The sequence below is a fragment of the Mugil cephalus genome, chromosome 21 (assembly GCF_022458985.1).
Source record: "Mugil cephalus isolate CIBA_MC_2020 chromosome 21, CIBA_Mcephalus_1.1, whole genome shotgun sequence".
Taxonomy (NCBI): domain Eukaryota; kingdom Metazoa; phylum Chordata; class Actinopteri; order Mugiliformes; family Mugilidae; genus Mugil; species Mugil cephalus.
The window spans coordinates 15,169,618-15,182,970 of record NC_061790.1 but is presented as its reverse complement, the minus strand read 5'-3'; the positions used below and the strand labels follow the sequence as shown (position 1 = coordinate 15,182,970).

The following is a 13,353-nucleotide window of genomic DNA, read 5'->3' as shown; positions in this document are numbered from 1 at the left end:
TCGATCAAAAAGTCACCTTTGTGAACATCTACATCTGAACATCAAACTAAAGCGCTGTGAACAACAATATGTCACCATAATAGACATTTTCAACTATATGCTGATTTAGCATCCCTGATCTAGGCTATTTTGTTTGCTATGTTGGACTGTGACTAGCTCAATTAGTCCAGACACCTATGCAAGCGGTGCTCTAAGGTTAACGTGTCCACCTGACAGAGACTGAGTAGCAAAAAAACGCAACCACACATAATTAATCCATCATTGTGAGTGTAAGTGTCTTGATTTTCCAGTCTCAAGAATAAACGCGTTTCTCCAGTATCACCACAGGTTACGTTTTGCAAATATATTTCACTAAACTGTGATTACAACTCAAATTTATTTTCCATTTGCTCTTTTTCCCCGCTTTTAGACGTGGCCCTAGCCACATTTCTCACATCCTTCTGAAGGCTTTGCAGACTAGGCAGTCAGTGTTCAGGGACATTTACCTTGGAGCCACTGCTATGCAATAGGTGCTAGTTATTTGAAAGACTCTGACTTAGTCAAATCCAGGGAGGCAGCCAGAGCCTGTACTGCAGGCAAACTACCAATCATGACACAAATTTTTATTTATTTTTTTTTTAATGCACACAATAAGCAGAAATGGAAATATAACTGGTGATGGAAGTTTTCTCCTTTGCCTGTTCAGGCTCATCAACCAGTCAGGGCGCGCTCAGTCAGTTGTTCTTGCTGTAAGAGAAGCAGAGCTCAGTTAATCAGCTACTAGCAGGATTAACAAACTAAGAGTTGTTTTCAGGCTTATATAGTTACGAACTAAAAACAAAAATGTGTGATACCAGATAGCGAGTCTTCATTGGTGATATTAACTATGTAATTATTTTTATGTAATTATTTACAGAAACTTAAAAGTTATTCACTGTGCCAAAAAAAAAAAAAACAGGCATCAACAAAGTTAGCTGGAAAAAATAAACCCTAGCAGTTGGACGCCTTTGCCAAATACTGAATTCCTACAAGGAAAAACTGACACGGGCGCACATCCCGGAGAATGACACTTCTCTTCCACCACACTGGTCAGATCACTCACAGCAACATAACAGTACACATCTACCAGGCCTCTTCTGATCTCACCCAGGAAGGAGACAACACTTTCATATCAATACCCTGTCATCTCGCAATGTGGCATCTTTCCCCTTTGAAGGTACAGTAGCATTGTTGCAGTTTCTCAGATGTGAAACTCTGGCTTTTATCATCCTGTTTTGGGCAAGGAGGAGAGGAGTGGGAGATGAAGGAAGCGATTTCTTTTTAACTTGGACCCACCAAAGTGGAAAGAAACAGCGTGCTGACAGATGTGTGAAAGGAGTACTGCTGGGTCAACTGGGGAACTTCAGAGACCAGTTTAGAAGGCTTCATAAAGTCTCTCTGAAGAAGGCGATCGACTCACAGGCAGCTGAGCAGCTATCAACACTCATGTACAAATCAGGAGTTTGAAGGCTTGTTTCTAAGGATACCTGCTTTTACCACGGATTATTGTTTTCGGGTTCTGATGCGCGCTGTAAGGCTTGACAGCATGCTGGTGCCAGTCCTCCGCAAAGACAGAAGCCAGTGAGATTTGCTCTGTGTCCTGAATTACCAGCCAGCTGTAAACTACAAGTCCCATTCCACAGCAGGAGGATCACTCCTCCCATTAGCCTTGGCATTGTGCCGACTACAAATGTGAGGTTCGTGGTCGTCAGGAGGCCCAGTTGGGACGGGACCCTCTGTCACTCACTGCGACACATGTCATAAACTCATTGTATCGCCATCAATCCGGGGACCTAACCACCTCCACAGCAGATGGAGGCCCAGCAGGAAGACAGGGGGCCATGCCCTGAGCCTCTGCCCCACACAGAGTGCACGCAGCAGGAGTAAAAGAGGCCACCACTATAGGGTAGACCCGTACCCTAGACTGGACCTCCTGTGGATACACCTCTGGATGAAGTCCTAATGTTGCCCATGATTAATTAGAGACAAATGTAAGCAAGCTCTTACTGTTAAAAAAAAAACAGGCTTGTTATTGATTTGGTCATTTAGCCTCTTGTAGAACAGTTAAAAAGTTTTCTAATGCCTCTCTATCTTCTCTATATCAGCAGTTACTTTGGATCACAACTGAATCTATTAGCGAGTCTCTAAACAGTGAGCATAAACATCCCTCCCAAATTTAGGGGTAAAAATAGTCACAAACATGGTCTGTAAGGGATAAAGATGTCTCGCCTCCCCTGAATGGGGATATGTAATGATATTCATAAAGAGACCACCTACTGGGGGCACAGGAAAAACTGTTCCTTAGCAACAACATACACACTCTTACAAGCTGTATCTTGGGAAATTTTGACCGGATTGGGACGCAAACAACAGAAAACCTTTAACTAGGCCATGTTATGAGGCTGCTCCCTATGGCTGAGTATCCGCGTGTCTCGCCTGGCACAAATCTCCCCCTAATGATACATACTGCATATCAACAAAACACAATAAAGGGAGTAAAAGCCGGCTCGTGTTGTTTTGCTAAACCAAATCTCAGCGCTTTTGCAGTTCGGTTCTGGAATTTTACATGCGCGACGGCGAATCAAATAATTAATGTTCAAATATCCATCAGGACTAAATGTCTTATTCCCTCACACAAGACTCCCTTTTAAGCTTTCGTTTTAATTGTACATGACAAAGTGCTGTTCTTTATACACTTAAAAGGCCATAAATTGGTCAGCCTTGCAATCTAATTCTTGTTCTCCCTCAAGCACTCAGAGCCCCTTTTACATGATCAAGCCGATGAGAAGATTCTGATGGCTCAGGTGCATTAAAGAAATCTCATGCAGATTTTGCGTAATTATCAGAATCCTGCATACAACTGTACATTACTGTGGGATTACTGAATGTCAAAAATGTGTCATTTATGAAACCACATCTACATGGAAATATCAAACTTATTCTGTTATACTTTCATCTGAATATATAATTTACATTATTATTATTATGGTGCAAAACTAGGTTGTAGTCACTTCAAAGTTCATCACTGTGTAGCTCCAGTGTGATTTGTTTTTGCTTTTTTTTTTTTTTGTCGAAGTCAAATCTTAAGCATAGTTGCTATAATCTTCTTCATCCTAAAAAAAACAATTACCATCCAATAATGACTGATGTTTGTTTCTCCCTGTCATTAATTACAGTTAATCAAAGACAACAGACGACTTAAAAGCATCGCTCCGCAAAGTGCTCACAGAGGTCAACTGACAAAACATTATCTTCTGGGCGCAGCGCTTCCAGCAAAATCATCAAAAACAACAGAACCAAAATAAATAAATAAGCAAATAAACACATCATGACAGATCATCCTCATAAACAGAAAAGTAGTATCAGTCAGAACGTCAAAACTAATGTGTGGTCGCCAAATTAGAGTATCAAAGCAAAAAAGGCAAGAATTTCTTAAAACCCTTATGTCCTTCTTACAAGCCAAAGGACATTTAAAGCGATTTCTGAATGTACAGATACTCCCATGACTCTAATGTGCAGCAGTTTCCGCTGTCACCCAGTGACTGGGCTTCGAACAGAGTATCTGGGTGCCGATGGTTTCATTATAATTGAGCAGAAAGTCTTCATTGCCCTCTTGTGGTGAAAAGATGTAACTCACCGCAGCTTTACCAGTCAACCTTGCTACAGGCCTTCCATGAATGTCAACTCATGCGAGGTTGCCAGTCGTATGGAGGTCTTGACAAGGTAAAAGAAGAGCCAGAGTGAACCAGGAAGAGATTTCTGTTCATAAGTGTATGCTGTACCTGAGCTTCAGTTTGATTCTGTGCTTCACGAATGAAACAGCCTTGGTTGTTGGGGAAGGCAAGTCAGACAGCTCAGCAACAGGCTTGTTTTGAGAGGCAAGGAACAAATAAAGTTGATCAACACAAAATATTACCTATGTACAAACTGAGAAGATATGTATTAGTGTGATGCAAGACCTTTGAGCAAAATTAAACATACCAGGTCACATCTGGATGTGGCCGGTGTCTCAAGCTCAGGAGAAACGGGACCCGTGGCGCCGTTTGGACTACAACTGGGAGGCGTTGCCTTGCCGGGCGAGACACTTGTAGAGGGTTCGTCAGAGCAGGTAGGTCTTGTCTCTTGTGCCGGTTCCTCAGCAGCTTTGAACTTCTTAGCTGAAGCTTGAGAACAGGCAGAGTAAGGTCTCTTTGTACCCTTTGGGATCACGGCGTGTGAAGCAGGTCTGCCGGGAGTGAACGCAGCTTGAGCAAAGGGGACGTTTGTCACAGACGTTGTTCGCTGGAGGAAGGAGGAGAAAAAGTAATATTCATGTCAAATTAGTATTTATAAATTTGGGAAAAGTTAGATGGGAAAATGGTAATAGCATCAAGATTATAATGTTTAATAATTAAAAGTTTAAAAGCATTATGCTTTAGTTGAACACACACATGAACCAGATTATTTCCTGGATGAGAAATGAGAAAATAATTTCAAGACTTAACACAGAGAGGTTTCTGAAGTAGTTCAGTGCGTCGTCCACAAGAAAAAGCTTTATTGTAGCACTTTAGTTTTTTGTGTCAGTTCCTTTTCACACTGAAAACTATTTGTTATAAACCGCAAACCTTGTCAGCTTTCAGTATCTTGGAGGGCAAGCCTGGTGCAGGTGTGGCTTTTCTTTTTCTGCCTTTGTTTCCTGCACGGAAAGGTGGCGTGCGACTATGTGGCCGCGTTCCATAGCTTGGACGGCTCGGTCCGGCCCTCTGTTCTGGTTTCTTCCTCGTGTATACAGCCGTTATGTTCATCCCCTCTTCATATACCTTGCAGCTCTTCGCCATGCTGTAGACTGAAACAGCACCAAATAAAGATGTGCTTCATAATTTTAAACATCACGTTTTTCTTTTTTTGTTTGTTTTTTTACTAAATTTAAAAAGAAAAAAAAAATACTATTTTTAGTGAAGGACTTGAGGCTGGAGAAGAGGCTTTGTTTCATCTGGTATGAGTTAGACTTTTTATAAGGTGTATTCATTTTGAAGACAAGTCCTATCAGCCACGTTGTGCTCTTTCCACCTCTGAAGCAGATGAAAAAAAACAAAAACAGGACGGTGAGTGGACAAAAGTAACATATAACTGCCAAAATAAAAATAAAACACATATCCTTACTTATCGTCAGGCAGCCTGGATCCAGGAAGGGGCACTGTGTTGACATGCACCAGAGAAATGCGTTCATTTTTCTCCAGAGTTCCCACCAGGAGTCTGATTTTTGACTCCACCAGGCTTATCCTGAGCATATAACAGAAAATAATTCAGAAAGAGGATAACGCTGCAGTAGCTGGACATGAAATATTAAACCAGTTTTCTCACTCAAAGAGAAGCACGGGATACGTTAAGAAGTGCTCTCGTGAAATTATCTACAGAGATATGTGTTGCAGTTTTGCCTTGCAACGTGTGCTCACCATTGCCGATGCTGGCTCTCTGCAGCACAAGACGCTCTCAGCACAACGAAATGCCTTTGAAACATAAGACGAAAACAATGCATCTTTGTACATATGCTGTAATGTTATCATATTTTCCGTTGAGTGACTTTCTGATCGATATTTAAAACTAGTCAGGCTATAGCACACCATAGTACCAGCATTAAGGGGAATGACACTCAAGGTATTCTACGTAATAACAACATAGTATAGATATTCAGGACGTGTAATCTTATACTATCACTATGTGATAACCTCCAAAATTAATCAGTTAAAGGACTGACTACGTCATTATCCATAGCATAAATACTCCCTGTTCTGACTTTCAAACTACAGTTTAACTTTGCAATCCAAGAACAAAACTGATTTATTAATAATAATAATAAAGATAAATCAGGTCACATGGCAGATTTATTCAAACAGAACAACACGACAAGTGGAGCAACAATGGCCAGAAGTCCTGACTCCTCAAGAGTTCAGAGAAAAATGACCATGACATAGTAAAAAAAATAAACAAAAAAAATATGATACAGATATGCAAAAGATAATTCAACATTCATCAGCCTACAAAGGAATGAAAACATGAGAAACTTCTTTGAACACTTAAATCTTTACAGGGCACACGTTGAAATACTTGGAAATTCTAAATTTCAACCCCAGTTTGTAGGACGTCGGAGGACTGTTTTACGTGAAAAAAAAATTGTGAAATTTTCAAATGTTTTAATTTTCATGAAGAAAATCAAGATGAATGAATATACCATATATGGTCACTTGCCCTTAAGCGGTAAACAGAAGTTAACATGTATTTAGACCATTAGGACATAAGTGCTGATACAGTCACTCGTCAACATTATCACATTAGGACATGTCTTCTTCGTGGTACCTAATAAAGCGGTTACACTCAGCTTTCATGCAGAGGTGGGCTTTGCAGACCGCATGTGACCCTAATTTGACCTGAGAATGTTTCCTTGATGTTCTCTGATTGGGTAAAAACCACACGTTTCTAAACCTCACTGAGAGGCACAGAGACGCAATTTAAAAGGTGTGCCGAAGTTACCATATGTGGTTCCACAAAGGGTTAAGCAAGTTTCAGTCCACAATATGAATTATTAAAGTAAACCAGCTAAACCTGGTCTGCAAAGCTGTTAAAACCTCCAGCATTCAGCCATGAAAGCTGTAAGATCTAAAGCAACATATTAAGAGTTTGGAAATATCATTCATATTGATAAAAGAATCTGCAAATCCATACACAGACCAACGCATGACTGATTTGTACAGACTTCAGTGCATAACAACACTTGGAAACAAATAGAAGTTAAGCTGACATTTAAATCCTTCACAGCAACAGAAAAAAAAAGATCCACTTTTCTTTTCTCAGTGTGCGTTAAATCAATGACAGCAACGTACATCAGAATAAAGCTTCAAAAGAGCACATACTGCCATAAATTTATCAAGGAGACTAAATCATTTGGTCTCAACTGGATGCAAAAGGCCAATGAAGAATATTTTAGCTGCAGTTTTATAAATTAATTTGTTATTTTCGTTATGACCACATAACATACAAAGCTACAAGGTACTTTTGACAAGCATAAAAAGTACATAAGTACATTTAAACAGTTATTCACAGTGTGCAAAAACTGTGTGTATTCAAGCGTAATCCATGAAGGGTAATGCTGATTTTCACCTAATACATACTCGTATTTCTCAGAAAAGTCTGGGGTCTCAAAGAGTTTGGACCACTGTTCTTTTTTCTGCTGGATTTCCTCATAAACAGTAAGGCCTGTGAATGAGGAAGGGAAAACTTGTTAAAGTAAGTGCAACAGTGGAATAGAATCAGTGAAATTGTATGTATGAATGTAACATGACCTAAAACTTATTCCAGTTACAGAATACTGATTGAAGTTTCAGTGTCTTTATGTGGCCACTGGGGAATCGGCTTTTTCTTTTTTTTTTTCTTTTTTTAACTGAACTATCAGCTTTTGTTGGTTATCAGGTAAGAAGAGACTATTCTACATACCCCGCTGGATCTCCTCCTTCATGACAGCTAAGGTGGAGCGAGACACGTTGACTGAGGTGTTCTGGCGTGGGTATGCTGGCGTGATGATGGGCATCAGGTGGCAGCGGTCACTTGGATTGACCTGGAAGAGAAGATTATTTTTTAAGACTCATATTCTGCTTCTGACTGCAACATGCTACTATGTTTTTTTAGGCTACAATCCTGATGGGAATCCTGCTTAAGCCTTACCGCTGGATCCCAGAAGCGGGGGTTGGAGTAGCAGTTTTCTACTTTCTGCAAGTGAATCGGCGTCGGCCAGATCCTGACACGGAACACAAGATTTTTTTTACCAGATTTCCAGAGCATTCACATTTCTACTTTCATTTTAACAAGGAAACCTTCTGTTCAGGGACGACTCACCACATGGAGTAGATCTTGAAGAACTTGGCCACAAGTGTGGAGGCTGTAGCGTGCGGGTACGCCTGACAAATTCTGGCAACCATTATAGCCCAAGATACGCCGCCCAGGAAGCCCAGCATGTTGGAGTAAATGTTACGGCCTGAAGAAAAACAACGGGATAGAAATAAAAAAGACATTACTGTAACCTGCTGCCAAGTGAGAGGTTTCAAATATTGGATAACTCTGTTTTATGTCACATTACTACTGCTTCCTAATGGTTTTACAATTTTAACTTTGGGGATTTGGTCTACATATGTCAAAATGGAGACCTAAACACACATCCAAGAAACGCTTTAGTCAAATTTGTCATTGTAAAGTCATATTTTGCATGGTCATTGGATAGCACTGTTGCAGATCTACACATGTGACTTGCTAACCAGTGGTGCAATAAATAGCCACATTCTTTATTTAAGTAAAAAGCAATGTAAGATAATCAATTGGAGACAAGATACAGTAAATGTAGTAGAGTAGAAATTATGATGCATCTGAAATATAATGGAGTGTAGGGCTGAAGTATAAATGGTAGAAGTACTAAGGTACAGTTCTTAAGCAAATGTACTTTCTATTATTTAAACTAACTACACAGGTAACTAAGCATATACGTTGCACATGGCGCATAGCAACTAAGCTGTGGTTGTGTGCTGATGTGAACATGAGCCACTGGAAAAACCTGAGCCCTGGTAAAATAAATACTGTGTCTAAAATTACACTACGTGGAGTTTTGAGAGAATGTTCTTGCACTGAAACTGAAATAAAATTGCAGAAAGAAAAGCACATAAGTAAAGCAAGGACACAGAATCACTTGAGATGTTTTGAATGAAGGTCAACAAAAGGCAGCAACATTCCTCCCACTCATTCACAGTCTGACAGTCTTCTTAACTAGGCCGGTGTGCTCAACTCACGGTTAGCCCATAGCTTGATGGCTCTCAAAGTCTGCCTGAAGGTGAAAACGTTCGGCACAAGTCTGAGGATCTCCTCTGTAACTCTGAAGCCTACAGAAAAAAAAAAAAAACACTGATAAAAAAGTGAGTACAGAAACAAAGACGAACCAAGTAGATAGGAATACTGCAGGATTTTAGATCTGCAATTTTTTGTTTGATGCTTACCATTGAGACTCCTTATGCAGCGCTCATCTATGTTCTTCACCACGTTGTTATCCAGAAGGTCTAGATTCTCAGGAACGCTTCTTTGTGGAATCTTGGCGAAGACCAAGTCAATCTAGAAAGCAAGGAGAGACAAAAAAATATTAGACATATGCAAACAAAACTTAGGGCATCATACTGCAGACATTTATTTTTACCTCTATCCCATCATAGGACAGTTTGATGACAGGAACTATCGCCTCTTCAATGGCCTAAGGATAACAATATAGTGAGTCTCTTGCACTACAAGGGGAAAACTACACTTCATCTCATATTAACTGAATCACTTATATGACTCACGTGAATGCCTTTGACCTCGTTCTGAGCTTTCAGCTTCTCACAGAAGGAAGTGAAGAAGTCTTTCCTCTCGAGAAATCCTGGGCCGACGCAGAGAGCGTCGATATCAGCACCTGTGGAAACACCACACAGGTATGAAAGGAAAATCAACAACTGCTGCTATTACTGCTCTATATTTACCACAGAAGACTATGAGTAATAGCTGATGAACATAAAAAGTGACAACAATGATAAAGTGCATGGAGGCAAGGCCAGGAATTACCTTTAGAGTGTGCTCCCAGATGATAGGAGCCAAATGCGAAGATCTTGCCTCCAACCTTGTCTTTCACCACTTCGGGTACATTCTAAAAATCAAAAAGCGTAGTCATAAAAATGTGCTGTCTATTCAGCTTCACTTTTTGGTATCATATGAACAGTATTATACAAAAGATAATCAACGATTTCTTACCATTTCTTCGCACTTTTCTTGCAGCCACTCCTTATAGAGGGACTCCAGTCTCTTCATGACCTTCTCTCTGCAAATACACAAAGACATTTTCTAACTTCTCTGAAGCAAATGATGCTTTGTGGTCTCTTTGATTTGTAGTCTAGCACAATAACCAAAGGGAGTGTTAAACATAATTAGAGGGGTAGATGCATCATACCTTTGCTGAAGGTCCAAATCAGTCTCAAACACATCGTAAGACTTCATGGTTTCGATGAGTCTTCTGGTTTGGATCAAGTCATCCTCCTCCGGTAAATCTTCGCTGATGGGACCGGTGATCCCATAGCACTTGGGAAAGTCTGAAGATGTTAATTCCTGGCTGCTGATTGGCCAGAAAATAAAAATACAAATAATAATAATAATACTAATAATAATAATAATAATAATAATTATTATTATTATTATTATATAAAATCGTATTTAAATGCACTACTGACATGTCCTGCCATCATAAGGCAGGATGAAAAACAAAAGACAAATAAAAAACATAAACAATGCCACAAATAAACAGATTAAACAAGGATTTTCACATGTCCCGTACTGGTGAATTAGCTTATATATTAGCTTACATAAGGTATATTAAGCTAAGCTAAAAGCTGCCACAACGCGACCAAAGTACGCACCCAGTAGCCGTTGCCGTAAGCCACGTTTGCTTGGACGTTGACATCTTTGTTTTCTCGCGAAATGTCTCGTTTTCTCTGAGTAAAACACAACGAAAGGAGTTCAGTTCACACACTTTGCGGGGAAAGATGAGAACTGTCCGAATTTGGAACGGGCGCCCTCGTTGTAACGTCAGTTCGAATCCCGGCGACAACGGTGACATCACAGTGGGCCCTGGTGCAGAGTTCCAAGGGCTCAGTCCTCAGTTTAACAGCATAAATAAATAATTCACAATATTTAATTTCCTATTATCGCCGTTTCCTTTACCAAAATTATTACCCAACAGAATAGTTTTCTCATAAAAATGGCTTTATTAACTCATTTGCCACTGAGGCAGTTAATACAAACAGAAATCCACTCACAGACACTAATAAACCTGGCTCAACATATCTGGGTCCCATAGGGTGAAATATTTCTGCTAGTAATAAACTTGTATTCCAAATTAAATTGATTTAGAACGATCTGACAAACTGAGGAGGTTATTTTATGAAAACATGTGGATCACTGCACCTCTACAAGACAAAGTAGGAAGCAGTTGCACCAGTGTTTCAGTACCTTAGGTGAGACACTGTCAGTATGACCACAATCATAAATGTTTTTTTTTTTTTTTTTTTTTTTTTTAGTTGACTGAGATGAAATGAGATGAGATGAGATGAAATGCTTTGTAGAGCTCAGGGGAAATACAGTCATCTCATCTCATCTCACTGTCTCACTACTTCTTATCGTCACTAGGGTCGCAGGGGTTGCTGGAGTCTGTCCCAGTTGTTATCGGGCGAGAGGCGGGGTAAACCCTGGATGGGTCGCCAGTCTATCGCAGGGCTAACACAGAGACAAACAACCATTCACACTCACACCTAGAGTCAATTTAGGGTCAATGGTCAATTAGTCTAATCAGCATGTCTTTGGGGTTGGGAGAAAACCCATGTAGACACAGGGAGAACCAGGCCACGCTACTGTCAGTAAGTTGGAGACGTTTGTGTCATTGAGGGACACTGGAGGACACTGGACAAACCCTCCTCCACAATGGACAGGACTATAGAGGGGCACTGGAGTCCATTCTCCAACAGACTCATCCAGCTCTGCTCCCACAGTGAACATAAATTCATACCATACTCAGTCCAGCTGTACAAAAACATACCTCTCTGTAACAATCTTATTCATGTCAATGCTTTTCCATTCATTTTATTGCACATTATCAGTCATTCTTCCTCTGTGTATAGTGTACACATTGATCAGTCACAAACACTGACATGTCATCTCATCTTCTCATCTTCTACTACTGCTTATCCTCACTAGGGTTGCTGGAGCCTCTCACAACTGTCATTGGATGAGAGGCTAAAAGAAAAACAACCATTTGCACTCAGACTCCCACTAATGACCATGTCTTTGGAGGTGGGAGGAAACTGGAGTACCCGGAGAAAACTCATGCAGACGTAGCGAGAACATGCAAACTCCACCCAGAAAGGCCCAAGCTGGATTCAAACCTGGAAAGCTGGGAGCCATCAGTGCTAACCACAGAACCACTGTGCCATCCAAAACCACTGGCAGGAGAATAAAATAACATTGACCATCTTGTGACAATACAATGTTCTGCTGGGAAACTTTTGCGCCTGGCATTCATGTGGATGTTACTTAGACATGTAGCACCCACCTAGACCAGACCAAGCACCTCCACCCCACAGCAATGACACTCCTTGATGGCAGCAGTCATCCCCAGCAGGATGCAGCCTGACACAGAAACACACAAAACGTTTTAGGAACAACTTAAAAAACATGAAAAACAGCAAGGTGTTGACCTGGCCTCCAAATTCACAAGATCCCAACTGATCAAACATTCGTGGAATGCACTGGAACAAGTCTGATCCAGCCCCTCCCCTCAACCCTTAGGACCTAAAGGTCCCACTAACAACATCCTTTTGCCAGACACCACAGGACACCCTCAAAAGGCCCATGTCCATTCATGAAGGCGTTATGCCTTATTGTTGTATTTACTTGTAGTTCATTTCTTGTAGATTTGTACAAATCTTCTATTTTTTTTCTATTGTATTTTATACATTTAATTATTATTATTTCATTATTCATTTTATTTTATTGTGTATATTTTATTTAAAATATATATTTTAACTATCTTATATACTTTTAGCTAGTGGGTTTTAAGAGTGTTTGCTTGAGTTTAACATCTAGTTTTATTTTGAAGAAGAAGATCCTTAAACGAGTAGTGAAATGTCTACAAAACACCAAACAAGCCCAATCGCTGTTGTTTCAGTTTGTTCTTTTATATATATATATAAAAATAATAATAAAAAAATAAAAATGTAATTTCAATAGAACAACACTGTTATTTCTTTAAATAAAGTGTCAAAGAGATGACGCACTTGTGTGGTTTTGAAATTGATGAGACATGCACTAATTTTAATCATCTTTGCAAGCACCGAAAGTACTGATTTTCAAAATTGTTAATGGTTTTCGTGAACAGTGCCCAGAGGAAGTGATCTTTGACTGTGGGTTTTGATGAGGATGCAGGACTTCCGTGTAGGTCAGACTTTTCAGTGTTTTCTGTTTAGGCATCATGTTGCTGCTGTCATAATCGTAGTCAACTACTGGAGACAGAGATGTTGCTTACTTCGGTGTCAGAAAGTAGGTCTCATTTTCATCGTGTCTTTACCTTGGGGTTAGAGTTTTCCAATCTGCTTTATATTTTTCCTATTCTACGTTTTCTACAATAAGTTGTTTTAGTTCTTGTTTTATTGCAGTTGCTATCGGGTTGATGTATTTTGCATAGCCACATAAATACGCTCAAATCTACTTGAGTCGCTTCTAACGACTAATTTGGTCACTTAATTA

General features: G+C 40.0%; 1 protein-coding gene across 3 annotated transcripts; it reads right to left on the bottom strand.

Moving 5' to 3' along the window:
- Positions 1-609: 609 nt before the first annotated feature.
- LOC124999178 (poly(A) polymerase beta-like) lies at positions 610-10,764 on the bottom strand. 3 transcript variants are annotated; one of them, XR_007111164.1, is made up of 19 exons: positions 10,473-10,764; positions 10,010-10,171; positions 9,814-9,880; positions 9,628-9,709; positions 9,369-9,478; positions 9,227-9,280; positions 9,033-9,144; positions 8,829-8,918; positions 7,888-8,026; positions 7,717-7,789; positions 7,489-7,609; positions 7,167-7,251; positions 5,454-5,507; positions 5,161-5,280; positions 4,945-5,069; positions 4,623-4,843; positions 4,000-4,299; positions 3,656-3,883; positions 610-726 (listed from the first exon to the last, which is right to left on the bottom strand). XR_007111164.1 is itself a non-coding variant. In XM_047573974.1 (19 exons), exons 1-19 carry the CDS (start codon positions 10,670-10,672, stop codon positions 714-716), a joined length of 2,211 nt encoding a protein of 736 aa, XP_047429930.1. In that variant the 5' UTR covers positions 10,673-10,764; the 3' UTR covers positions 610-713. The 3 variants fall into 3 exon arrangements, 1 of the variants encoding a protein (XP_047429930.1); XR_007111165.1 differs by having other exon boundaries at positions 10,010-10,168; XM_047573974.1 differs by having other exon boundaries at positions 3,801-3,883.
- Positions 10,765-13,353: the final 2,589 nt, after the last annotated feature.

Excerpts from the sequence above, each read along its gene's own strand:
- LOC124999178 (XM_047573974.1), bottom strand. The coding sequence starts at position 10,672 with ATGTCACCGTTGTCGCCGGGATTCGAACTGACGTTACAACGAGGGCGC. Across the intron at positions 9,281-9,368 it reads ACGAGGTCAAAGGCATTCAC|GCCATTGAAGAGGCGATAGT; the intron begins GTGAGTCATATA and ends TGTTATCCTTAG. Across the intron at positions 7,252-7,488 it reads GAAGGAGGAGATCCAGCGGG|GCCTTACTGTTTATGAGGAA; the intron begins GTATGTAGAATA and ends CCTCATTCACAG.